Source organism: Triplophysa rosa, linkage group LG4 (genome assembly GCF_024868665.1).
Source record: "Triplophysa rosa linkage group LG4, Trosa_1v2, whole genome shotgun sequence".
In the NCBI taxonomy this organism is placed as follows: domain Eukaryota; kingdom Metazoa; phylum Chordata; class Actinopteri; order Cypriniformes; family Nemacheilidae; genus Triplophysa; species Triplophysa rosa.
The window spans coordinates 3234977-3261810 of record NC_079893.1 but is presented as its reverse complement, the minus strand read 5'-3'; the positions used below and the strand labels follow the sequence as shown (position 1 = coordinate 3261810).

At 39.9% G+C, this 26834-nt stretch overlaps 2 protein-coding genes across 3 annotated transcripts; one reads left to right on the top strand and one right to left on the bottom strand.

The window, feature by feature from the left end:
• Positions 1–1242: 1242 nt before the first annotated feature.
• On the top strand, positions 1243–10209 carry LOC130552970 (uncharacterized). Its single transcript, XM_057331678.1, is given in 12 exon segments — positions 1243–1436; positions 1601–1687; positions 2201–2340; positions 2617–2734; positions 2812–3516; positions 3594–3736; positions 5369–5492; positions 6307–6909; positions 7598–7758; positions 7843–7966; positions 8036–8097; positions 8099–10209. Coding segments are annotated over 11 exon segments (2562 nt in total). The 5' UTR covers positions 1243–1436; positions 1601–1608; the 3' UTR covers positions 8402–10209.
• tpp2 (tripeptidyl peptidase 2) lies at positions 9964–26834 on the bottom strand. 2 transcript variants are annotated; one of them, XM_057331676.1, is made up of 29 exons: positions 26594–26834; positions 25690–25818; positions 25189–25284; positions 24999–25103; positions 24719–24843; positions 24457–24620; positions 24044–24198; positions 22976–23052; positions 22770–22897; positions 22431–22679; positions 22027–22142; positions 21775–21946; positions 21540–21697; positions 21379–21455; positions 21208–21314; positions 20973–21127; positions 20031–20147; positions 19800–19900; positions 16758–16854; positions 16491–16628; positions 15338–15582; positions 15181–15259; positions 14737–14775; positions 14234–14388; positions 14044–14140; positions 12546–12676; positions 12089–12296; positions 11888–12007; positions 9964–11494 (listed from the first exon to the last, which is right to left on the bottom strand). In XM_057331676.1, exons 1-29 carry the CDS (start codon positions 26756–26758, stop codon positions 11405–11407), a joined length of 3795 nt encoding a protein of 1264 aa, XP_057187659.1. In that variant the 5' UTR covers positions 26759–26834; the 3' UTR covers positions 9964–11404. The 2 variants fall into 2 exon arrangements, with proteins under 2 accessions (XP_057187659.1, XP_057187660.1); XM_057331677.1 differs by lacking the exon at positions 14737–14775 and having other exon boundaries at positions 9965–11494.

Here is a 26834-nt window from a genome sequence, read left to right as displayed (position 1 = left end):
GGGATGGAAATGAAGAACAAACAGTTAAAGGGAATTCGACATGTCTAGATCGTGTTTCACTCCAGGAATAAAAGCTATAAAGAATGTAAATGGTGCATAAACAAATGAAACCTAATTTAAGCATCATTTCAATGTTTTGCACGGTGACATTATTTTTGGTTATACGTTGAAGGTAAACCTGTGTGATTTTCTCTTTTGTCCTGCAGAACACAAAAGAAGATATTTTGAAGAATGCAAGTAACCAACATTGAACCCCATTGACTTCCATTGTATAAACACAAAACCACAAACACATTTCTCCAAATATTTTCTTTTGTGTTCCACAGAAAAAAAGGCTCATATACAGATTTTAAACAATATAAGGGTAAATGAACGATGACGATATTTTTGGGTGAACTATTTCATTAATGTTATCAACCCATGGTTAGGTAAAAGTATGAACAAATCCAAATTAACCTTGAAAACGTCCATATTTGTAGTTTTAGTGTAGTTTTTGGGTTTTAAACAACAAAATGAGTCTGACATGACTGGTTTCTTACTTCGCATTAAAATTAGGGCTGTCAAACGATTAATCGCGATTAATCACATCCAGAATAAAAGTTTGTGTTTACATAATATATGTCTGTGTACTGTGCATAATTTTTTTTATTTATAAACGCATTTACATACATGTATATATTTTAGAAAAATATTAAGTAAAAAAATGATAAACATTTAGATACAATTTAATTATTGGTAAATATAAATAAATATATGTTAATAATTCCTAATACGTGTTTGGGTATGCGTTTCTAAATACAAAATTATTATGCACAGTACACAGACATACAGTATATTATGTAAACACAAACTTTTATTCTGGATGCGATTAATCGCGATTAATCGTTTGACAGCCCTAATTAAAATAAAATGAATTTAATAAAGTCTCGGTTGGAAATGTTACCTTGTATTATGATCATTAAACATTATGCATAATCCGTTGAAAGTAGTTACAGATGATTTCACCACAAATGTGAGACATAACATGAGACAGAGAGAGCTCCCATCAATCAAACTAACTACAGTAAATACCCTTTACATACCACATAACTGTTTACTGCATAACAGAAGTCAACATGATCGCCAGCATTCTGATTATCTTCTATCATGGCTTCATCGTTCATCTCATTGTGCCAACAAAAGCTTTACAGCGCTTCCTTAAATAGCTGCTCATCTTCCGGATCGAGGGGTTTGTGAGGATGTCTATAAGAGTTTCTCCGGCTTTTTTTAGACTCATGTCAGCAGGACACTACGGCGGGATGCTAGATGCAGTTTCTCAGCGGATCTCTCTGCAGAAAACACAGTAACTCATCAGGTTGAATCTTCTGTGCTGCCATCTGAGAGGACAGAGACTACTACAGTAAAGAAAAAAGACGTGGAGCAACTGGGCGACAAAAGTAATATCTTAAAGTCCTGATGTATTGTTGTCCTATTTTCAAAATATCATTACCATGTTTTTATAGTTTTTCTATTTTGTTCATTGTTTTATTAAGATGCATAATAAGAGAACACGTTAAGAAAATGTGATTAAATCAGTTTTTTGTGTTGTTTTGATGGGCAGATATTTGCATGGATTGTGAACAATGTGAAAGTGTCACAGTGGTCACAGAAGAGACCCTGAAAACAAAAGACAACGAAAAACAAGATGGTTAGTAACAGTTTTGTTGAATAATGTCATAAAAGAGAAGCTTCCCAGAGATAAATGTCATTGCTCCGAGGTTGCTGAGTTTTTAGTTGGGATTTATTTTAAATAAAATTGCTTATAAAAAAATGAGACTTTCATTTTTCAAATCCATGAAGATTATGGAGGTGAAAAATGAACGTAGATTTTAGAGGTAAAATAATCTGGATTTGGGTCCATTTGACAAGAAATGTTTGAGTTCATGTTGAGATCTTCGATGATATTGACTTTTCATTGCAGACTTGCCAAATCTGAGCTCAGGTTGTCACATTTTTGAGATCTCTTGGAAGCTCTGATGGAGACATTTGTGAGATTTCTGTCTCTTATTCTCACTAGAAATATGTAAGAAACAGACGAGACTCAAGTGTCCATTTGCTCTCCATTTAAGCATCTCACTGAGGTCTAGAAGCTAGAATCATTGAGCTCTCATCTGAGGTTTGAGCGATGACTACATTGATTTTCATTTGTAATATCCAACAGAAACTGAAGTCATCCAGTGTAAGACAGTCTGGACGCCCAGTGTGCTGTCCAGCATTGGAAAGGACATTTACTATTTCGCCGGTCATGAGATCAACATCTGGGAATCTCTCGATTCGTTCGGTTCCATCATCTGGCCGGCAGTAAGATTGCACACAAATTCAATATCTGAAAATCTGATGCGTGTCATTTTTCCAATGTTATACTTCAAAAATATCTGCTTGACCTAACTTCTGACCTAGAGTATTAATTTGGGGCACAAGAGACAGACGAAGTATTTTGGGAAACTCTCTTAATTGTTTGTGCGCTATTATTTGATGACTTGATCTGTGCAAACACTTCAAGAATTTGTACGCTTACAGATGTCGCTAACAGATGTCAATCGTCATGACCGATGATTTTTTAAAATGGTTCTTCAGGCTCTGGCTCTGTGTCGCTACCTCGAGTCTAATCGAGAGACCGTGGATCTTCATGACAAGGCGGTGCTGGAGATCGGCGCTGGAACTGGTCTTGTGTCCATTGTGTCCAGTCTATTGGGTCAGTACCAACGTTTTCTCCCCTGAGTATCAGATCTGGTCATATCGTGTTTTTTCATACGTGTTCATCAACACCAGGTGCATGGGTGACAGCGACTGACCTGCCCGAGGTCCTCGGGAACTTGAGAAGCAACTTGTCTCGGAACACAAGAGGCCGTTCCAGATACACGCCACAAGCGGCCGAGCTCTCTTGGGGTTGTAAGCTCGACAAGACCTTTCCTCACTCAGTCTACAAGTACGATTATGTCCTGGCAGCCGATGTGGTTTATCATCACGACTTCCTGGCAGAATTACTGGTCACCATGAGGCACTTCTGCCAGCCGGGCACGACCCTCATCTGGGCCAATAAGGTGCGCTTCCAATCCGACCTGGTGTTTACGGAGAACTTCAGGAACACATTCAACACCAGCCTGCTGGAGGATAATGGAGAGGTAAAGATTTATTCTGCCACTGTGAAAGAAGAACGTGGAGAAGTGATGGAGGAGGGTGTGAAGATGGAGAATGAGACGGGCGCAGAAGAGTCAAAGAATATAAAAGAATTGAAATGGGAATCAAACGTTGTGGAATTACAGCAGCGGAAATTATTGACGGATGCAGCGCTTGTTGAAGAGATGAAAGAGGTGGAAAGAAAAGCAGAACTTCAGGATGAAAATCAAGAGGATACAGAAGACGATGAGACGGAGAGACTTGAAGATGTAAATAAGGAAACCTTTGAAATGGAGGAACAACCTGTGGAAATTGGAGATGAAGATGCTGAAAGAAACTCAGAATCCGATTCAACAGGTAAAGCGTTAACATGGTGCAAATCTTGTTAGATGACTTCATAAGAGCTAAAGTCTGATTAATCTGATCTCTTTTAGAGAATGACAAACAGCAGGACTATCTGAGACCATGGGCACCCACTATTTACTACATACCGGGGAAAGAAATTTACCATTTCTTAGGACAGAAAATCATAATCCAGGAGTCCCTTGATTATTTTGGAGCTACAATCTGGCCAGCGGTGAGTTCAAGGGGTCATATGGCGCGAACACGTGTTTTTCTGTGTCTTTGGTGTGTTATAAGTTGCACATGCATGTATTAGACACGTACGATTTCAAAAATGAAAGTGTGGGAACATAAGCTGCATTCTATCTAAAAGCGAATGCTCACCCAGACCTGCCTGAAACGCCTCGTGTAACCACACCCCCACAAATCTACGTCAGTTGGTGGTCTGATTTGACTAAGACCACCGAAATCTATACGCAAGTAAGGCGGGCGTTCTTGTAAATCTCATTGTATCGTCGCACCACAGCCATGTCGTGGAGACGCTGTGTGTTTCGTTGCGAAAAGAAAGCCTCTTTGTTTGCTCTTCCAAAAGATGAGACAACTAAAAAGGAATGGTTACATTTTAGTTACAACACTGTTCCAGAACAGTACAATCCGAATATTCAAGTGTGTGCAGCGCGTTTCACAGATGATGTCAATGATTGCTTCATGAACCTGGGAAAGATCAAGGCCGGCTGTGCACGAAAGCTTTTGTTAAAAAGTGGGGCAATTCCAACCATTACAACTTCACAAGGACAGTCTGGTGCTTCAGATTCGCAGCCTGTAAGTATATTTCCATTGTAAAAGACTTTGTTACGGACCAACGCGAGTTGAGTTTGTCGTGTGTTTGTAGTGCATGTTGTTTCTTTGTGTGATCTGCAAATGCAGACGCGCGCAATGTGAAAAAGACAACATAAGTCCTAATAATCATTAATTATGTTCCAACTAGAGGCAACAAATGTCGTGTTTACAATGGGGTTTATTGTCTTTGTTGAGTCGCGACGAGACATGGCGTAATACTGGTTGATCACTAACGGCAAATCTTTATAACGTCGTATATGAAAGGTAAAACAGTTAGCTATAGTTTTTAACTATTTAACATAATATTAAAAAAAACGTACCAATCCTTTACATCCTGCTCAAGTCGCGCTGGCAAAGTTGATGCATTGGCTTGATCAACTTCATTTTCCGGATCAGATTCGGGCTCGAATTGACATAAGGAAGTACCGATGACATTTTATCACCTGTCAGTACAATTGCTTTGGAACCTGATGTTCCGAATATGGTAAGAGGCGTTACATTTCCGTCACACGCTTGCAGTATTCCACCAATCACTACGCACTGGTTAACTCGCCAATCATAGCACACCTCGCTTTTCAGAGCCATGAGCTTTGTAAAAAATCCACGCGTTTCAGAGAGGCGGGGCAAAGAGGAGATACAAACATGCACGGTATGTGGAAAATACAGCCTTTTAAAACCTTAAATCGTGTAAACACATTGCATTACATCTAAAACAAATAATAAAATTCGTTTTAGCCGTGTCATATGACCCCTTTAAGAGTAGAAATGCTTAAAAATGTTGTTCTCAATAAGTAACGTCAAAAGTTACCTAAAACGTAATTTTTTTTACCTAAGCATTTTTAAAGTGCAAAAATCAATACGATTTTACACATAATTATCCTACATAAAGCTGATCCGGTTGTCATAGATACATATACATAGATGCCACATTTTTGCCATATCATGTGGTCCTTCTGATGTCTTAAATCAAGAAATGACTCCAAAAAATGAAACTGTTTATATAATTGTAATGTGTCTGTTTATACAGGCACTTGCACTCTGTAACCTCTTAGACACGGCGGAGGGTCAACAACAAATACATTTATGTGACAAATCTGTTCTTGAGCTTGGAGCTGGAACTGGTCTTCTGTCAGCCGTAGTCACGCTGTTGGGTGAGTCATGTGTTTCATCCAAAGATTACATCTTTACATGACACAATTTTAAACTAAAAATGGAAAACGTTTTGGCTTTTTATTTAAACAGCAATGACGTTTTGGAAACAAAAAATGCAAAGTGCAAGTTTATGAAAGCAATACTGTTTGACATACAAATGTGTGAATTGGTGAAAACGTTGTCACGTGCATGCAACAAAACTTTTCAAAAAATGTTATTCCATTTTTAGTACATTGCTGTGTAAACATACCCTTAGGCTGGATCTGTCAGTCTTCCCAAATGGCGAAAAAAGAAATAATAATATAAAAACTAGGGCTGTCAAACGATTAATCCCATCCAGAATAAAGGTTGGTGTTTACATTATATTAGTCTGTGTACTGTGCGTAATAATTTTGTATTGATAAACACGTTCATGTACATGCATATATTTAATAAAAATAAAATTTTAAAATCAATAAACATGTATATATAAATTAAATTGTTGGTAAATATAAATAAATACATGTAAATCTTTCCTTAATATACTGTATATATACACATGTATGTGTATGAGTATTATAACACCAACTTTAATTCTGGATGCGATTAATTACGATTAATCGTTTGACAGCTCTAATAAAACATCAATATAGATACAAACTATCAATACAAACATCTTCTGAAAAGTAGTAACTATGGGATTGATTACCATTTGTATAACATTAGTAGTTACTACTTTTCTACTGTAATAAAACCATGGTTAATTTTCGCTAAGGGTAATCCTATGTGTTTATTTTATATCACACAAGAAAATCACTGAAAACTCCTCCATAGGTGCCAAACTCACAGCCACGGATTTACCCGAGATTCTGGGTAACCTGACATGCAACCTCAACCGGAACACCAGAGGCCGTCGGCGACATGAGCCCCTGGTAGCTGAACTATTTTGGGGTCACAAGCTAGAAGAGACCTTCCCCAGATCCACACATCATTACGATTACGTGCTGGCCACTGATGTGGTGTATCACCATGACTACCTGCCCGAGCTACTGCTCACCATGCGTCACTTCTGCCAGCCGGGAACCACGCTGGTCTGGGCCAATAAGGTTCGGTACGCCAGAGATCTGGGCTTCATAGACGACTTCCAGAAATGTTTTAACAGCACACTGCTGGCAGAGAGGGATGAGGTGAGGATTTACGTGGCCACCAGCAGGGAGACGGAAGATGCGCGTGAGGAGAAGGCGGCGGACACAGAGGAGAGTCATAATGGTGACGTCTGGGAGGATGTTCAGGATTATGACCATCCTGATTTAAGAATGAGAGACTCAGAGAAAAACAGCAAGAACGACGAGGTTGAAAGCTCACAAAGCAGTTTAGAGGAGAAATGTGAAGAGCTACAAGACTGTAAAGCATCCCAAGATGATAAGGAAGAGTCAGGTTGGCATTTCAAACATGAACGTTTAATATCTTAAAGGCGTATCACCCCAACATAAAATTCTCTTATCGTTTATTCACAACTCATGTTGTTTGAAACCTGTTTATGACTCTTTCTTCTGTGGAACACAAAAGAAGATATTTTGAGAAATGTCTCATCGGTTTCGTGTTCATATAATGGAAGTCAATGGGGTCAAAGTTGTTTGGTTTTCTTCAGAATATCTTCACTGTAAAAAAATCTGTAAAAAAGGGAAATTTTCTGTAAACTGGTAAAACAAAAATAACAGAAATATACCGTAAAATATGTTTTCCCTGTAAAACGATAGGATATAAGAATATATATTAAATTGTTTTCCCCATTTTTCTTGTAAATTTGTTGTCTTTTTCTGTAATTTTATTGTTTTTGACCGTATTTCAAAAATAAACTGTAAAAAAAGAAATCTTGTTAAAAAACGGAGCTGGCGCCAGAAATAAACTGTAAAATAACATTTTTTTCACTGTAAAATTTCATTTCCCCCTGTTTTTCTTGTAAATTTGCTGTCTTTTTCTGTCATTTTACGTTTTTTTACTGTATTAAAAAAATTACATAAAAATCTGTAAAAATTCTGTTTTTTTATTTCACGTGGAAATCTGTAAAAAAAAAACAATAACAGAAAAAATCTTTTTTACAGTGTTCTTTTGTGTTCTGCAGAAGTTGTTTTTGTCTTATCATCAGAACCAGACGAGACCCATCAGAAGTTTTGGGCTCCCACTGTTTACTACAAACCTGGCAAAGAGATTTACAATTTTCTGGGTCATGAAATCCGAATCCAAGAATCCATTGATTCTTATGGTGGCATGATATGGCCGGCAGTGAGTATTGAAAAAACATTTGCATGTGCATGTTCTCACAGAATATACGAGTCTACCAACACTTTCTGGGTTTGGGTGTTGTAGGCTTTGGCCCTCTGCCGATTCCTGGACACCCCGGCAGGCCGACAGCAGATCGATCTACTGGATAAATCTACCCTGGAGCTCGGAGCAGGAACGGGTCTCGTCTCAATAGTCGCTACTCTGTTGGGTAAAAAAACTGATATTCAACACGAAAAATCAAAAAAAGAATTTGTCTAATCATCTTTCCCATCTGTAGGTTCTAAACTCGCTCAGACAGATCTTCCAGAGATTCTGGGTAATTTGAGGTGTAACTTAAAACAAAAACACCAGGTCCTACCGGAGACACGAGCCGAAGGTTTTCGCGTTATCTTGGGGACACGAACTGGAGATGTTTCCGCGCTCGGCTCACCGCTACGACTACGTTTTGGCAGCCGACATCATCTATCACCATGATTTCCTACCCGAGCTTCTCGCCACCATGCGTCACTTCTGTCAAAGAGGAACAACTCTGATTTGGGCGAACAAGATCCGCTATCAGTCTGACTTGGTGTTTATCGAGAACTTTCAGAAAGCTTTTAACAGTACGTTATTGACGGAGATGGACGAGGTACGGATTTACTAGGCCACCGCCAGAGGATGTGATGAACATGAAGATAGATGAGCGAGAGTAGAGCATCGAGGATACAGACAAGAGGGGATTCAATGAGGATCAATGACGTACAGGGACGAGGGTGACGGACCACTGAAAAGGAAATATGGGTCATTCTCAAAAAACAGTGACTTTCTGACTTCAAAAAATGTAATTCAGTTTTCATGCCTAAAATTTGATGATTAGTATTCACCGGCATGATTACATTGTTACCAATAATACAGGGCAACTTGAAACTTGTTCCTTATTTATTTTATTTGACTTATTATTTGCAAAGAGTTTTCTGTCATTGTTGGTGAAACACCAGTGACAATTTCCCATGAAAGGCTAATTTTCCAAAATGATGGCTAAGTCACCTCAAAACTAGCATGAGGAGGCACACTAAAATCTATACATTGTACCAATAAACATGTTTTTCATACCGACACAAACCAAAGCAACACCAATGACGCTTTTAAAGAACCACACCAAAACCCGACATTTTAAATAAAATGTCTAACTTATATTAAGGCAAGGGACACTCACCATGCGTGTGCTTGAACAGAGTGTCTTCTTTGTTGACCTTTGACCTTGCAAGTACTTGCATATTTTTATTCTTTCAAAATAATAGTTTGTGTCACCAATGACACAAAATCAAAGGACAGATTTTTTTTAATTATTTGTATTAATAATTATTTTGGTTTGCATTTTTATGCATTTATTAGGCCCTATACTTGTGTTTAATTGGTTAACTTAATTTAAAAAATAAATGAAAAGGAAATGTTTGTACGCCATACAAAAGAGTTAAACATAGGGAGAGGGACATGTGTTTTTTAAAAGTACAAATGAAATTCAAATTAATTTATTAAAAAAAAAATGTACAAAACTATAAAGACTTAAATAACAATCATCATTATAAAACGGCGCAGAGTTGCATGTTAATGGCTAAATCAGGTGGATTTTTTTCATTTGGAAGCTTTTTACATGCCTGTAAAGTGTAGAGACCGGTTTGTGACCATATTTTGAAAATGACCCTTATGATGGAGGAAGAAATGAAAAAGGTAGAGACGAGGAAGACATCAAAAGCAGAAAGAAAAGAGGGAAAAAATAGACTTGTGATAGAAATTGTGTTGGCTAATGAAGACACCAGAGAACCAAAAGCAGGCCAACAAAGGTACGGTATAACATCCCAATTGAATCTAATCTAGCGGGACACATTCAAATGAAAAGTTTTTCTTTAGGAACCTGAAAATTTCTGTCTCCATCTGTTCTAAGAAAGTGATGTTGTCACGTTCCTCCATGATGTCGTACTGGTGGCTTATCTTGTAGCAAAAAATTGCTTTACAAATGCTCTTCAAACTGCGTACAACACCAAAAAACTGGGAGCGTTATACAGTTATACAGACAGAAACAATTACCATTACGTATCAAACAAATGTCATGGGAAACCATAAACCTAAAACAAGTGACGTTTGCTACAGTGTTTTTTTACTTTGCTATAAAAAAGTAATTTCTGTTGTTGTCAATAAATCTCTCAAAATGAGAAAAAACATTTATCGGTTCCAGATCATTTTATTCATCATCTTCGTCAATGAACATTATTCAGGTCATTTACAGTGATACCAAAATAACCAGCTGTGACTTCTGAAATGAGGAGTAATGGATATAAAACAACAACATATTCTCTCAATGAAATTAAAATGACTTTAAAATGATAGCATTGGCTAGTTTTCAGTTTATACTTTATAAACACGAGACATTCATAAATATATCTAAAGATATGTTAGATACAGAATGTGGTACGCAGCTTCCTGAAGAAACTCAGTTTGGGACGGGATTAAAGATTTAAGGCAATTATTGAAGAACGTGTCGCTGGAAAAGCCCTGAACATCAAACCGGAACAGAAGGTGAAAATCAACACATTCAAAAAACAAAGCAAAAGTCCACTGCTGAGAAACAGGATGTGACATCACGTCAGGAGGTATTTGTTCCTTTGACACGGTGTGTATTATTAAACATAAAATGAGTTGCTGGCTTTCCTCGCTTAAAAACGCCACCCATGAGGCGAGATGATATTACAAACCTTCAAACTTTCACCAGAAGTGTAAAGGATGTGTCGGGACACGCAAGATAAGCGCACAATTGAACACGCCAACGTGATCTTTCCGTCACAAACGCACACCAAAATAATACAATTAAAAATGAATCTTGTCTGAACTCGCACAAAAAAGCAAAACCCTACTTTAAGCAGATCACAAGACTTACGGCTATGAAACATAACCCTCGTCTTCAAAAAACATGCATACATTTGATTGATATAAAACTCTAGAGCAATGTCAATGTCTGTACATTTCACCTCAAAATTAAAAGAAAAAAGGTGTTAAAAAATAAAAAATAAAGCCTGTTTTGATGACCATGAAAGATTACAAATATTGTGAACAAAGAAACTGTGAAGTCTATTTGTAATGTTGAATGGCAAGAGAGCTGTACTATAATATTACAGCAATATGTTTTGGCATTAATGAAAACATCTTAAATAAAATCTTAAACAAACTTCGTCTTTCTTTTGATTTTACGGTCAAATATGAGCCGGGTGTGAGATTTGACCACAGAAAAAGCTACAACGTTTACATCATATTGCCTTTAAGTTATAATCGTGTTTTACAATGAAGCATTTATTTGTACACGTGTCCTTTTCAAAGAACAATATATGTGATTATAGAAGAGGAAAGTTTATCCCTTGATGAGAAAACAAACACTGAAACTTATGAAACTGAGAGATGTGCGTTAGGAAAAATCTCATTAAACTTGATGTGAGCTGAACATCCGAGATCAGCACAAAGCGTGGCATTATGGGATTGGTGAAAAGCTGTGTCATACAACGGTTTCCAAAAGGCGTCTTCCTGGTTAAAAACATACAAACGTCTGCATTCGAAGGCTTTTGTCCTGTGTTGAGGGTGTCTGGGTGGTATAAAGGATTATTACCACAGTACAGATTTAAAATGGGATGTAGTCAGACGGGTACATGATGGGAAGCCCGTTCTCGGCGTATGAGGCCCAGTGGGTCCAGCCCAGAGACTTCATCAACTGTAGGTAGAAGACGGACAAACATTAAACCGTCTGTACTAAGAACTGGACTACACTGAATGTGTGGATAAAAAGAGTAAAATGGTTTAAACATTTTATGCTTGTATTAAAAAGCATAATATTCCAGTATTATAACAACAAACAAGCAAAGAATAATATAAATAATTGTTGAAGTCCAACCTGTATTTGTAAATATTTCACGAGGTGGATCATTCGTATGAATTCGTACAATGTGAATCATACAAAAAAATTATAATTAGAAAGAGATGAACGATAAAGCCCCGCCCGTAACGTGCACAAAAGCAGATTGTTCTTGAAATTGTACGAATTCAGGATTTGGCCACCTCCAAAAATGGTTACGATTTGGCATGAGATTGTGTTGTGTTGTCTTACCTGCATGCAATTTCTCCAGTTTTCTTTGCTGGGTTTGTCCTCCACGATTTTTGTTGCATATTTCAAGGCTCTTCCGTACATTTTATTTGCTAGCGCGTGTTTGTAAGAAAATGTTAAAACCTAAAAAGAAAAAGCAAGTGTTCCGCTAAATATAAAAGGTTAAATTATTATCTGTAAACATTGACTGGTAAAGTACTGTACCTTGGAGTCTGTGAGCTCCGCCCACTTCTGCACCTCCCAGAAGGTGTCCGTCAGAGCTTTGGCCACGCACTGGGGGTCTTCTTCCGAGCTGCCCACCTCGCTGGAGCTAGCGCCGTCCAGCGCTGCAGACTGCATGAGCTGATCGGACAGTGCGCAGCCTTTTCGGCAGAGAGCGTCTAACAGCGCCGACTTCTGCTTCTCCATATCACTGCACAAACAAGCAACACATTCACATGTGCAAGCTTGTATCTGTAAACTCTGTTTTAGGTGTGTGACGATATCAAATTTTCACAACAATTGCTGGACCTTTGGCTCTATATGGTGAATTATCATGGTTTTACTTTTATTTAAACAGAGTTGCTTTTAATAACTATTAATAAAGATTTTCAATTATTTAATCAATCAGCATGCTGCAGTGCATTCTGGGATTGTTGAACACACATGACGTGCTCTGCACCTCTTAATGGAGGCTGCGTCCGGCCTGGGGTCCGTCTTCATGGTGAGATAGACCGCCAACGCCGTCTGGTCAATGTGTGACATCACAACATCAGCAGCCGCTATGATGTCACCCAATCGTTTCAAACGTTCCTGTAAGAAAAACGCCACATTACTACAACTCATTTCATCACAAACTTGGAAGAATAAACTAAACCAAGCCTGTAATCTGTGAAACCAGTGAATTGCATTTACTAAGCATGCGTACATTGCTTGTGTAAAAGCTCTTACATAAAGGTCACACAAATCTTGAATTACCAAAAACGTTTGTACTAAAATGTATTCTTACACCGTGTCCACACCGGATGTGGCGCAGCGCGATGTGACGCGACAAAAGAAAATAGAACACCTTATAATTTAGAATTTTGTCTACACTGGATGCGGTGTGGCTCGACAATCCCATTAAAACAAGCCGTGTGTCGTGTCGCGTCCAGTGTAGACACTGTGTCAACGTACACAAGAACAAATGTAAGAAACTTAAATGCAAAAACATATACATAATCTATACATAAAACGTCACAATGCAAATGCAAAAACATACATAATCTATACATAAAACGTCACAATGCAAATGCAAAAACATACATAATCTATACATAAAACGTCACAATGCAAACGCAAAAACATACATAATCTATACCTAAAACGTCACAATGCAAACGCAAGAACATACATAATCTATACCTAAAACGTCACAATGCAAACGCAAGAACATACATAATCTATACATAAAACGTCACCATGCAAACGCAAAAACATACATAATCTATACATAAAACGTCACCATGCAAACGCAAAAACATACATAATCTATACATAAAACGTCACAATGCAAACGCAAAAACATACATAATCTATACATAAAACGTCACAATGCAAACGCAAAAACATACATAATCTATACATAAAACGTCACAATGCAAACGCAAAAACATACATAATCTATACATAAAACGTCACAATGCAAACGCAAAAACATACATAATCTATACATAAAACGTCACAATGCAAACGCAAAAACATACATAATCTATACATAAAACGTCACAATGCAAACGCAAAAACATACATAATCTATACATAAAACGTCACAATGCAAACGCAAAAACATACATAATCTATACATAAAACGTCACAATGCAAACGCAAAAACATACATAATCTATACATAAAACGTCACAATGCAAACGCAAAAACATACATAATCTATACATAAAACGTCACAATGCAAACGCAAAAACATACATAATCTATACATAAAACGTCACAATGCAAACGCAAAAACATACATAATCTATACATAAAACGTCACAACTCAAATGCAAAAACATACATAATCTATACATAAAACGTCACAATGCAAAAACAAAGACTTAATTGACTTCGTGAGAAAATGCATGTCTTGAGTTTTGGGGTGAAATATAATGTAATGCAGATGGTGTGCCGTGCATGACACAAACCTTCTCTGAGTCCAGTTGATGAAGTCTCTGAACATGCAGCGGCAGGTGTGTGGGAAACGTCTCCTTCAGCTCCTCATACAGGGAACCGCTATCCAACCTGAAGACGACAACAACACGATCATTCGCAACCGTTCATTCTATACCGCCAAAGAAAAGAAGCCGTCAGCGATTCCCAGACAGCGAGACTCACTTGGTCATCCACTGGATCTTCAGATCTCTGAGAGCCTCTGAGAACTCGTCCTTCACGTCACGCTCCTTCTCTTTCTCCCCCTCTTTCTCCTTCTCCTTTCCGTTCTTGGCTTTGTTGGGGGCGGGAATCAGGTGATAAACGATTGGCACGATATCCTGGAAGAAACAAAACAGAGTCAGAAGCACTTTCTCCAAGAAGCACATGAACCTCCAGACCCTGACATCCATCCGAATAAAGCTGTCTCTATAATAACACACCTGATGTTTGACATTAGAAACATGACTGATCTGTGTGCAGAGTGAATGATTAGTCTGTGGTGTGTGTGTGTGTGTGTGTGTGTGTACACTGTGTTCATATTGATTTATTCACAGATATGACTTTCACACATCATTTATTGGACCTCTGCTGTTACATTTCTCCTTCTCATGTCTTTGTAACTCCAGATGTAGCATTACGATCTAGCAGACAGTGATTCTGTTCTTATGGATCTACCCGTTCAGTACCTTTTTAAATTTTCCTTGTCGTTTGGCTGTCGCTTGACCCTGCCGATCAAAACAACACACATGAGAGAGCTACACACACACACACACAACCTGTCCTCTGCTCTCTTTACCTGCTGACTGTTTTATTGTATTACAATCATAAGAACAGGAAAGTTAGCTCATATGAGGACAAGTAAATGAAAGAATTTTCATTTTGGGGTCAAGCATCCCTTTAAACAGAATGTGAAACGGTGGAGACCAGAGTACACGGTGAGAATAAGTCAACAAGCAGTGATGGATGTGCAAGCCGCCAGCAGACAGAGAATCAGATGATATTTTTATAAACACACAAACTGTCCGAGTAATGAAACGGCGCCGCCATGAGGCCCGTCGCAGGACACCAGTGAAGCTAAACACAACACAGCAAGTACGCAAGCGTGTGTGTAAAGAGTACGGGACACTCACCGCTTTTTTGCCGAACTCACTCTTGGGCAGAACCAGAGAGCCGGTCATATATCCACCCGGACCAGCCCCTTTAGGAACCCTAAAAAACACAGACACAATTTATGTCCTCGTGTTGTGTACAGAAGATGACAAAGATGCCAGGCAGGTGTGTACTAACTTGTCGTCGGGAAGGGAGGTGATGTAAAAGGAGTGTGAAGATCCAGGGCTCAGCGTGATGGAGTTGGCTTTCTTCTTGGCCAGCAAGGCGGCGCGGTGCGTCTCGTAGACGTCCAGCGAGAGCGTGTTGGAGAGACGATGCGACACGACGAAGGGCAGATCTTTCAGACGCTCTAATTCGCTCTGTTGCTCGTGACGCACCTGCAGGCGTACAGTGTAGTCGCCCTTCTCCAGCTTCTGCGAGTACTGTGGAATACAACAATCATTTCACATCAACACATGAGACTTTGTGTCTATATGAACTATTCAATTCACATCACAGCAATCTTTTTATTTCATCAACATGTTTTAATTCTAATATGTGCTTGTGTGTACATGGTGTGGGCGTGTAGGTGTATGTTGTGTTCGTGTTGGTGTGTGTTGTGTACCTGGTGTGGGTGTATGCAGTGTGTGTTTGTGTGTAAATGTTGTGTACCTGGCGTGTGTGTTGTGTATGTGGTCCGTGTGTGTGTGTATCAAGCAACAGTTAATTGTGTTGTGTATTATCTTGTTTACCCGAGTGTGTGCTTATCGGATGTGTGTATGCTGTGTACCTGGTGCGTGTATTGTGTTGTTTACCTGATGTGTGAGTGTTGCTTACCTGATGTGTGTATGTTGTGTACCTGGTGCGTGTATTGTGTTGTTTACCTGATGTGTGAGTGTTGTGTGTGTTGCTTACCTGATGTGTGTATGTTGTGTACCTGGTGAGTGTATTGTGTTCTTTACCTGATGTATGTGTGCGTGTTGTGTACTTGATATGTGTGTATTACCTTGTTTACTTGATGTGTGTGTGCACTGTGTTGCTTACCTGATGTGTGTATGTTGTGTACCTGGTGTGTGTATTGTGTTCTTTCCCTGATGTGTGTGTGTGTGCACGTGTATTATCTTGTATACCTGATGTGTGTGTGAGTATTGTGTTGCTTACCTGGGTTGCTTTTGGGAAACGCATCCCTGATAGGTGTGTATTATCTTGTTTACCTGAAGTGTGTGTGTGTGTATATCGTGTTGCTTACCTGATGTGTGTGTGTTGCGTACCAGGTTTGTTTATTGTGTTGTTTACCTGATAAGTGTGTATTGCATTGTTTACCAGAGTGTGTGTGTATTGTCTTGTGTACCTGATGTGGATAGGCGTCTCCAGATCCCATGAGTCTCTTGTTCTGGTCAAACAGGAGCCAGAGTTGACTGTCAAACTCAGACTCGTACAGTAACTCACAGAGCAGAGGACAGCTCGGCGTCACCTCTCCACTCTTAGGCTGAACAACAAAAAATCCCAGAGATGAATCCATCATCAAGAATCAACATTCAAAACTATTCAGTCTGTACTGTATACAGTAGTGCCATTATAAAACTGACCTGCAGCTAGTGTGTGTGTAAAAACTCACCTGGTGGAAACTGTAAGTAAGGATGATCTCATAAAGCTGTCTGTTGTTGGGTAGAACGTCTCTTACACCGAGAGGTTTGATTTTAGCACTTACAGGCCTGCAGAAAACACACACACATCAGAGAGAGTAACGGTAAGTGGATTACAAAGACATAAATATGTAAATGTATGCCACCTGAAGAAGCCAATGGAATAATTCATGTATTAAAGAGTACATTCCTCAATATTTTTAAGGGCTTATTTTGGTTTATGGAGTGTCCGACAACAAGTTTATGTACATACATGATGTAAAAATACTATTATTTCGTAATAATAAGCAGTTTTTATTACCTTACTTCTTGACTGACTCTCAAATGATTCGTTCCGCGATTCATCTGTGTAATCTCCGCCTTTCCGCCAGCGTAGTCTGATCTGATTGGTCAGATAGTGTAGTCTGCTGTGATTGGTCAGATGGTCTAGTCTGCTGTGATTGGTCAAATGGTCTAGTCTGCTGTGATTGGTCAAACGCGTTCAGCATGTGTCGCAAATGGACCGCCTATCATTACTGCTGTATTACGGTTTGCAGGTGGTTGGATATTAACAGTGTATAGAGAGAGATGGCGTCGATTTTACCTTACCAGTTCGAGCCCGAGTCTGACGAATCATTCTTTAATCCTTATACAGATGCCAGTAAGAAAAAGGACTGTTTTAGACACTTCTCTTGTAACAGTTAGTTATCACGGCATACAGTGTACGGTGTTCGTATCTTCAGATGTTATTATAACTATAGTACACCACGCAGTTCTTGAAATAAAGACTTTGCGAGTTAATATGGTTGAACACTTACATTAGCGCAACGAGTTTATAGCTAACGTTAGGTAAACAAACAGTAACAACCCCAAAAATAACGGTAACGTTAGCTAAACACAGACATGAGATAACGTCACACAAATTTAATTTTAAGTAAAGACAAAAATAAAGAGTCACACTTACAGGTTGTGATTCGGTGGAGCTTACAGGTCCAAATAAAGTTGGTATTGCAACATCTTTTAAGGAAAGACGTTTAATGTATCCTGCAGTAAAGGCGCCAAGATTGATGAAGCAATCTTCGGTAAAATGACGCGCGCAAAGTAAAACGTTCGGTTTATACTCCTTTGGTGTCGTTTGAAAAATAAATAGTAACCATTTTTTCCTCAGAAGTTCTTCCTTTGGTAGTGAAAATAAGACTGACTTAGTTTCACTACATAGAACACAGCTTCTCTTAGACATGATGCACACGTCACGAACGAGCTAGTACAGTGTTTGGGGAGGAGAGAGTTAAGTTTTCGCAGTCAGTAGGCGGGGATTTTTCTAGTGACGTAGGTACATTGTGGTTAAAGATTCGGACAGGTCATGGCTTGTTCGCGTGATTCAGAGTCGATTACCTTTTTTATAAGCTAATAACTTTGTTATTCGTTCACCTTCGGATTTACAACTTGGCAGATTGCTTACATTCAAACACGGCAAAATTAAACACTTCATGAAATGTATTTTTTATGATCTCGAGGAATGTACTCTTTAAAGTTCTTGTGCCAGTTGTATATCAGTATAAAGGTGGCCAGTTATTTAATATTGTCAATTATACTCTTCCCTATATGTTTGCTTTTATTAAAGAGTACATTCCTCGAGATCATAAAAAATACATTTCATGAAGTGTTTAATTTTGCCGTGTTTGAATGTAAGCAATCTGCCAAGTTGTAAATCCGAAGGTGAACGAATAACAAAGTTATTAGCTTATAAAAAAGGTAATCGACTCTGAATCACGCGAACAAGCCATGACCTGTCCGAATCTTTAACCACAATGTACCTACGTCACTAGAAAAATCCCCGCCTACTGACTGCGAAAACTTAACTCTCTCCTCCCCAAACACTGTACTAGCTCGTTCGTGACGTGTGCATCATGTCTAAGAGAAGCTGTGTTCTATGTAGTGAAACTAAGTCAGTCTTATTTTCACTACCAAAGGAAGAACTTCTGAGGAAAAAATGGTTACTATTTATTTTTCAAACGACACCAAAGGAGTATAAACCGAACGTTTTACTTTGCGCGCGTCATTTTACCGAAGATTGCTTCATCAATCTTGGCGCCTTTACTGCAGGATACATTAAACGTCTTTCCTTAAAAGATGTTGCAATACCAACTTTATTTGGACCTGTAAGCTCCACCGAATCACAACCTGTAAGTGTGACTCTTTATTTTTGTCTTTACTTAAAATTAAATTTGTGTGACGTTATCTCATGTCTGTGTTTAGCTAACGTTACCGTTATTTTTGGGGTTGTTACTGTTTGTTTACCTAACGTTAGCTATAAACTCGTTGCGCTAATGTAAGTGTTCAACCATATTAACTCGCAAAGTCTTTATTTCAAGAACTGCGTGGTGTACTATAGTTATAATAACATCTGAAGATACGAACACCGTACACTGTATGCCGTGATAACTAACTGTTACAAGAGAAGTGTCTAAAACAGTCCTTTTTCTTACTGGCATCTGTATAAGGATTAAAGAATGATTCGTCAGACTCGGGCTCGAACTGGTAAGGTAAAATCGACGCCATCTCTCTCTATACACTGTTAATATCCAACCACCTGCAAACCGTAATACAGCAGTAATGATAGGCGGTCCATTTGCGACACATGCTGAACGCGTTTGACCAATCACAGCAGACTAGACCATTTGACCAATCACAGCAGACTAGACCATCTGACCAATCACAGCAGACTACACTATCTGACCAATCAGATCAGACTACGCTGGCGGAAAGGCGGAGATTACACAGATGAATCGCGGAACGAATCATTTGAGAGTCAGTCGAGAAGTAAGGTAATAAAAACTGCTTATTATTACGAAATAATAGTATTTTTACATCATGTATGTACATAAACTTGTTGTCGGACACTCCATAAACCAAAATAAGCCCTTAAAAATATTGAGGAATGTACTCTTTAAGATCTTCTGATCTGCTGAATTCCCATTAACGACATGATGATAGATTAGATGTCATATCGAGTGCGAGGCGTTCGTCCTCACCTGAGTGGCTGAACCCAGTTCTTAAGTGTGATGGTTGGGGAAACGTCTTCATATCTCAGCGGAGACGAAACCTCAAAACTCGAGATGCCTTCAGAAGCATGCTAGACACAGAAAACACAACCGATCAATACATACTGCTGACGGTTCATTACAGAAACTGCAAAGGTGATCTCTATACATCTTAATAGTGGAAAACTTGCTTATAACGAAGAACTGAACGGCTTTACTCACAATATGAAGAGGGGAGGGTGATGTCACCAAACCGTGGAAGGAAATGACATAGTCAATGGTGACATCACCAAGACTCGCCCACCACCGAGCAACACACAGTTCTAAAGTCCGTCCTGGCTGAAAACGCACAAACAAACAAACATATGATTAACACGGCAAAACAAATATATTCATATTAAAGGGGTCATATGACGCGAATACGGGTCTGAAATGTTAAAGATGGAGGAATCGCTCCCGCATATTTTCGCAGCACCGTCCGAACGAATTTCGCATGCTCAAAGACTAGTCTGACCGTGCCTCAGACACGTAAAATTGCAAAAATGAAAGTGGCGTCACATTTCCGTCACACGCTTGCAGTATTCGACCAATCAATATGCACTGGTTATCTGGCCAATCATAGCACACCTCGCTTTGCAGAGCGATGAGCTTTGTAAAAAAAATCAGCGCATTTCAGAGAGGCGGGGCAAAGAGGAGATACAAACATGCACGGTATGTGGAAAATACAGCGTTTTTGAACCTTAAATCGTGTAGACGCATTGCATTACATCTCAAACAAACCATAATATTCGGTTTAGCCGTGTCATATCACCCCTTTAAAAAAAAATTTTTTTTCAATTGAGACATTTAAAGGGATAGTTTACCTAAAATTCGTTACTCTCTTTCTTCTGCAGAACACAAAAGATATTTTGAAAAATGTTGACCCCAATTGGCTCCCATTTTATGGACACACCGAGACATGTCACAAAATATATTCTTTTGTGTTCCACAGACAAAAGAGTTAAACAGGTTTTGAACATGAGGGTGAATAAATGATAACAGAATTACATTTTTTTGGGTGAACTATCCCTTTAACAGTTCGTGTGCATCTGCTGACCCAGAATATTATCGCCAGATGGTACTCTCTGATTTGATCTATAAATAAAATAAAATAACGTGATGTACCAGCACAGGAAAAGCCTCGGTCAGAGAGCCCTTCTCCAGCAGTGAGGCGAACTTATAAAACTCATTGGCTCGATATGCTCGCTGCTTCACCAGATGAACCGTGTGCAGGACGAACTTAGACGACACGTCTCCGGTGTGAGACGTCAGTGTGATCTCTGAAAGAGACATAGAGGGAATAATGAACTATAGAAGACGACGGGAGCTAAATATTCATTGCCATTTATCTACACGTTACCTGCCCATGAAGCACCCTGAGGGACAGTAATAAAATGTCGACGAATCTGTCCCGGTCTGAAATGCACATCTGAAAACGTGACCTCCTGACTGCGGCTGTCAGACACTCTAGAAGACACAAACACACACGGTGAGGTAAGGTCATACCTGAGAGAAGCTCAGATGAACGTACCGAGTAGGGATTATAACTGTCACAGGGACTCTGAAGAGAGGACCGGTGTTGGGGGCAGTTGTGTCGTATCCGCAGACCTGAATCACAAAACCAACAGTCAATCACATGATTAAACCTCTTGATTTTGTCAGCTTCAGTGGTGTCACGATGAGTCGACATGCCTCGGTGTAGTGAAGCCCTTCTCTGAGGCCCTGAGGGTCCACGCGGACATTTACGTGCCTACACTGGTTCATCAGTTCCAGGTGCGAGGGGCAGTGAACCCATGTGGCGTTGCAGGCGAGGGCCAGATGCAGCTGCAGGGAGATGCGGGACGAGTTTTCTGCGGAGAAAAATCAGGTCGGTCAGCCACACACAAACACACGTGTCCTGAATATGATAAATGTGTGTAGCGCAAACCTGCGTTTTCAGGAAAGACAGGCTCGATGCCCACTCCGTGATCAGAGGGGGCGGCGACTTGAATGGGGTCCCTGAGGTAGATGCCTCGATGAGTTCCTACGGTGACCGTGAAGCCGAGGCTACTGGTGGGCAGCGAGGCATGCTGCATGAGGTAGTCAAAAGCACGCTCCACCTACAGCATTAGCGAGAGACGAACACTTAATACAACCTGAATTCATCTCAAAACCTGTTTGTGAATCTGTGATTCAGTACCTGAATGATGCCGTGGCCCTGTGCAAACACTTCAATGTCTTCCACTTTGAGAGCCGTGTTCTCTAGAGCTCTGCGCACAGCTGGCACCACGGGCTGCACTCCATTCTGCTTCAAACCTAATAAACATAAAACACATGGATCCTTTTTAATATTATAGTCCCACACAAGCCTTGGAACAAAACCGTGACTGGGTTTTGAACTTTTTATCAGGACAGACCCCAGGTAGTGACAGTAGGCCAGTCTACCACCAACCTCATTTCCCCGAGTACAGGAGACCCACAAGGTTGTGTTTTAAGTCCCCCACTTTATTCCCACTACACACACACCTGTGTGTCTCCGCCCACATCTCCACTTCAGAAATAAACAGGCTTTGTCAAAGATAAAACAAATGAATGTGTCTGCACCTGAGAGTACAAGAGCGATCCCTCCACAGGCGTTCGGTGAGGACATAGAGGTTCCGTTCATCAGCTGTGTGCCACGCAGCGTCCAGTTGGGCACAGAGGCGATGGCGCCTCCTGGAGCACTGATACTGACGCCCAGAGCTCCATCTGTGCTGGGCCCACGTGACGACCACGTATACTGGTTTGGGGGTAGTTTCTCTCTTAGAGAGTATTCGGCCACCATCATGTCAGGGGTGACGTAAGCACCCACACCTGCACAGAAATCAGCACAACAGACACAGTCTCGATTGAAGATGTAGCTACTGAGTATTGCCAAATACTTGATTGACAGCTGTCACTGACCAATCACACTGCTGGTAGTTCCTCCAGGGCAGCCCACAGTGGACAGACACGGCCCGTTATTCCCAGCGCTTGATACAAACAAAACATTATGCTTCTGTACAGCCTCAGTGATGACCTCACAGATTCTCCTGTAACACAAACGCACATTTAAGTTACGCTTTGATAAAAGTTAACAGCAGAACCTGCGCTGGAGGTACGACTCTCACCCTGAGTTGGGCCAGTGTGTGGCTTCCCCATAACTGTAGTTCACCAGATCACACTTATAGTTGATCACCTCGATCATCTGCAGGAAAACGCACACAAAGACTGAATTTTTATTTTTGAGTGAATTTAAGTATGCACTAACATCACAAAACTACATTTTCAATAGGGCTGTGCAATATATAGAAATTAACGAAATATCGCAAATGTGCAAATCGCAATATGCATATCTCAAAATTTTGCATTGAAAACGTGGATATACTGATATTTCTTAATGTAAGTCCTAGTTTATTTTTGTGTTATTCATATTTTATTTGATTTGGAATTTGTTTTAAAATTTCAGTTTAGTTTTGTTATTTGACATAAAAGATATGTTTGTTTTACAAAGAAATGTGCAGCATTTGAGAAATAATACAAGGGCAGTTGATCATTTCTCATTTGTCTCGACTCATTTTGTAAAAATAAACCGTGAATGAATCGCATCGGATCGTTAGCGGAGTGAATCGTTACTTCCCTAGCAAGTAACAGGACATTTTTAACCGAATCAAAATGTTAAACAAATATTTTAAATTTTCAATTATATATGATATATAGATTTAAAAATATAAAACTGAAACCGGAAGTGCTTCTGGACCCGTGTTTACATCTTGCGAAGTGGTCTATAGTCTATAAATTGATGCAGATTGCAGAGAGACTTGTGTGGAAGAAGATCAACAATCAGAAATAATGTAAAATATGTATGGTGGTTATAAAATGTTCAGTTTTTAATATATTTCACAAACTTGCAACAATATTCTATCGCACATAGCATTATTTAGCAAATTATTGATGATCACATTTCTCTTTAATATCGTGCAGCCCCAAGGTTACATAATTTTTTCAATCTACATTTTTTTAAATCAATTAAAAATGATTTTAGAAAAATAAATACCATATTGCATTATTTAGCATGCTACCGCATATCGCATTTTTCTTTAATATCGCACAGCCCTAATTTTCAACACTATATCTTTATGTTTGTCAATTAAAACAATATACACAGTGAAGTCATAATGACAGCGTTTCTCTCGTACAGCTCGTATGAGGCCGGTGCCTGTCTCCATGGTGCTGAGGCGAGTGTCTCCGATCTTTATGGCCAGGATCTGCGCTCCTGGGGCCACTCCGTTCCTCTCTGGCTCGTCCGGGAAATGACCCGCTGCGATGCTGGCCACATGTGTCCCATGAGCACCTGCACATACAAACATGCTAATAAACCGAAGTGTATTTAAAATCGTTTAGTTCGGTCTTTTACACTACTATGGGGTTTTCAATGATTGAGTGGCATATTTGGAGAGCAGGACAGCACACATAAATACAACCATTCATAATGTTTATAATTTATTGACGAAGTTGTTTTTAGAGAGGCAGGAGCGATATCAGTCCATCAAAACTGTAACTAAACAGCTGCAGGAATCACAAAAACACACAGATGCTCAACACTTCTCACCTCCACTGGTGACGATACACAGCGTGTTCCCTTCATCATAGATGTTTATGGAGTAATTGAGCATTTCGGCGTATCCCAGCGTGGAGTATTCCTGTCTCTCTCTGTAAGAGCTCAGGACAGTGCAGGATGACAAGTCTCCCGTTTCAGAGGTGTCCACCACAGCCCTAAGAAAAAAATCTTCTTACAACTAGCTCCAAAACCAGAGCTATAATTTACATCCTGGTAAACCCCAGTAAGCGGTTTAACAAACAAAAGTTCTGACCTCCACGTGACGCCATCGTGCCATGACACACAGTCATACACCGGCCCCAGGTCACTGTACTTCTTCTCCAGAGCTCCCAACAGCTCAACGTGACTCTGTAGCTCCTCCCTCTGGAGTTTCTCTGTCTGTTACACACACGATTTCATTCCATTATTATATTCGGGACATTATAGTTTGTGTCTGACTGTAGAGTTGTTTTAGTGAAATCAACGCCACTGGACGCATTACTCCATATCCCAAAATATCTCAGTAGAATGTAAGAAGAGATGAGTGTTGTGACCTGTGAAGGGTTTGAGTGGGTCTGATCGAACTCTTCTAATCTGCGACTGGCATCGGCGAGCGCCGCTCTGTGTGCTGGATCCCACTGCTTCTCCTTGCGCTCTTTCTGTTACAGCCATTATTAAACACCACACAAGTTAACTTGTGTTTCCACAAACACACAATTTATTTCAGCAGATTAGAAGTGCTACCTGTATTCTTTCTTTAAGAGCTTTAGGGAAAAAGTCATAGCCGTTCTTTATTCCAATGTGATACTTTCCAGACGGACTGACCCAGGTGGGAGGAATCTGAGAACAGAAAGAACAAATTCCATAATGTTAGCTTGTCAACATTAGAAGTATATAGTCGGCTCACCAAAGTTCCAAAAATATCAATCATTTAATAATAGATTCAAATATTAGAGATATTGATATTACAACTTTGGTGTGCCAAATAAAAAACAAAGATTGGTCCAGCACCCACTCCGACCTGATGTGCATGCTTTTGTTTTGTTTTTACACTTTGTCGACATAAAATCAGAAAATTTGTTCAATGGTGTCCCAGAACTGTGTTTTATTACAGACATTCTTCCTAATATCTTTCTTTCTGTATAGCAGAACAACAAAGTGTATAGAGGTTTAAAACACTAAATGATGACAGATTTTTTTGTTGGTGAACTATCCGTGTAATCTCGATTATGACTGGGGTCTCACCGTGAGCGTACGTCCGGATAGTCCCGTCAACGTCTCGTCATTGACTTCAACCACTGTGGACATGTTCACATCTCCGCTGCCCGTTGTGTCAATGATGTCCACGATCTTTGCTTTCCCGTCTGTTGTGATCTACATGAAATATCATACGAGCATGAGACATTTTAATACAAGCGTGGCGTCTGCCTTACATATCAGTTTACAAGAACACACGTATAGATGATACACTTAGATACATTGATATATCTGTTACAGCTCTTTTGTGCAGCTGTAAAAAAACGAAGTCCTGACAAGACCCTGTACATCACGAACCGGCAGAAGAACAGCTGACAGCCCGGTGAAGGCTCTGAACAGCTGTGTGATGGTCTTGAAGTTAAACTTCTTAACCATCATCTGTTTCTCATAGAGAATAATTCATATTGTACAGTCAGACCAGCTGGGGCTCAAGAAAAATACTCTCTAGGCTGGAAGCTCATGGGGTTTGAAAACAGAGCCAATGTCACCTCTCCTGGCCATGATCAAGTTATAGGATCATATTGTAAAATCATGGTATTCTGTTAAAAAAATTGCTATGATACTGAATTATTACTATAATTATTATGTATATTTTTATTGTTATGCCACATGCCCCCCAAAACAGGCAAGCTGGCACAGTTAAAAACTGGGATTAATATCGTACACTTCTGTCAGTCAGTCATTCATTCATGACAATGACAATGACACAGCTCATCTTTCTAACGCAGCATTTATATTGATATTTTACAGATTTATACACTCCAGATATGCTGGTGTGTTACCGTTTAAATATGACACCCGTGTTCCGGTTGGGTCCGGTGTTTCTCCCCGTTAAACCGGGAGTAAAAATCAACGCGGCCTACTCTGAGCCACCGCCGCGGGCTCGATTTACCTGCATCCCCGGCGCCCCCGGGTCCACCCCGGTGTCGAGGATCGCGATGAGCACCCCCCGGCCATCGTACTCTGGAAAGCGGGTGAGGAAGGAGGCCGCGCCGGTCTCTTTCTTGGGAAGCAGCCCGTGAAACGGGAACGGATCTTCGGAGGAATGAGCAGCCATGGCCGAACACAGACGGAATGAAAACACAAGCGAGAGCGCGACAGACGGTCCGGTACAAGCGTGCGCGAGACTAGCG

Coding starts and splice junctions, on each gene's coding strand:
- tpp2 (XM_057331676.1), bottom strand. CDS start 26,758: ATGGCTGCTCATTCCTCCGAAGATCCGTTCCCGTTTCACGGGCTGCTT. Junction 20,148..20,972: donor CCGAGGCTTTTCCTGTGCTG/GTACATCACGTT, acceptor GTGCGTTTTCAG/CCAGGACGGACTTTAGAACT. Junction 12,677..14,043: donor ATCAACTGGACTCAGAGAAG/GTTTGTGTCATG, acceptor TTTTTCTTACAG/GAACGTTTGAAACGATTGGG.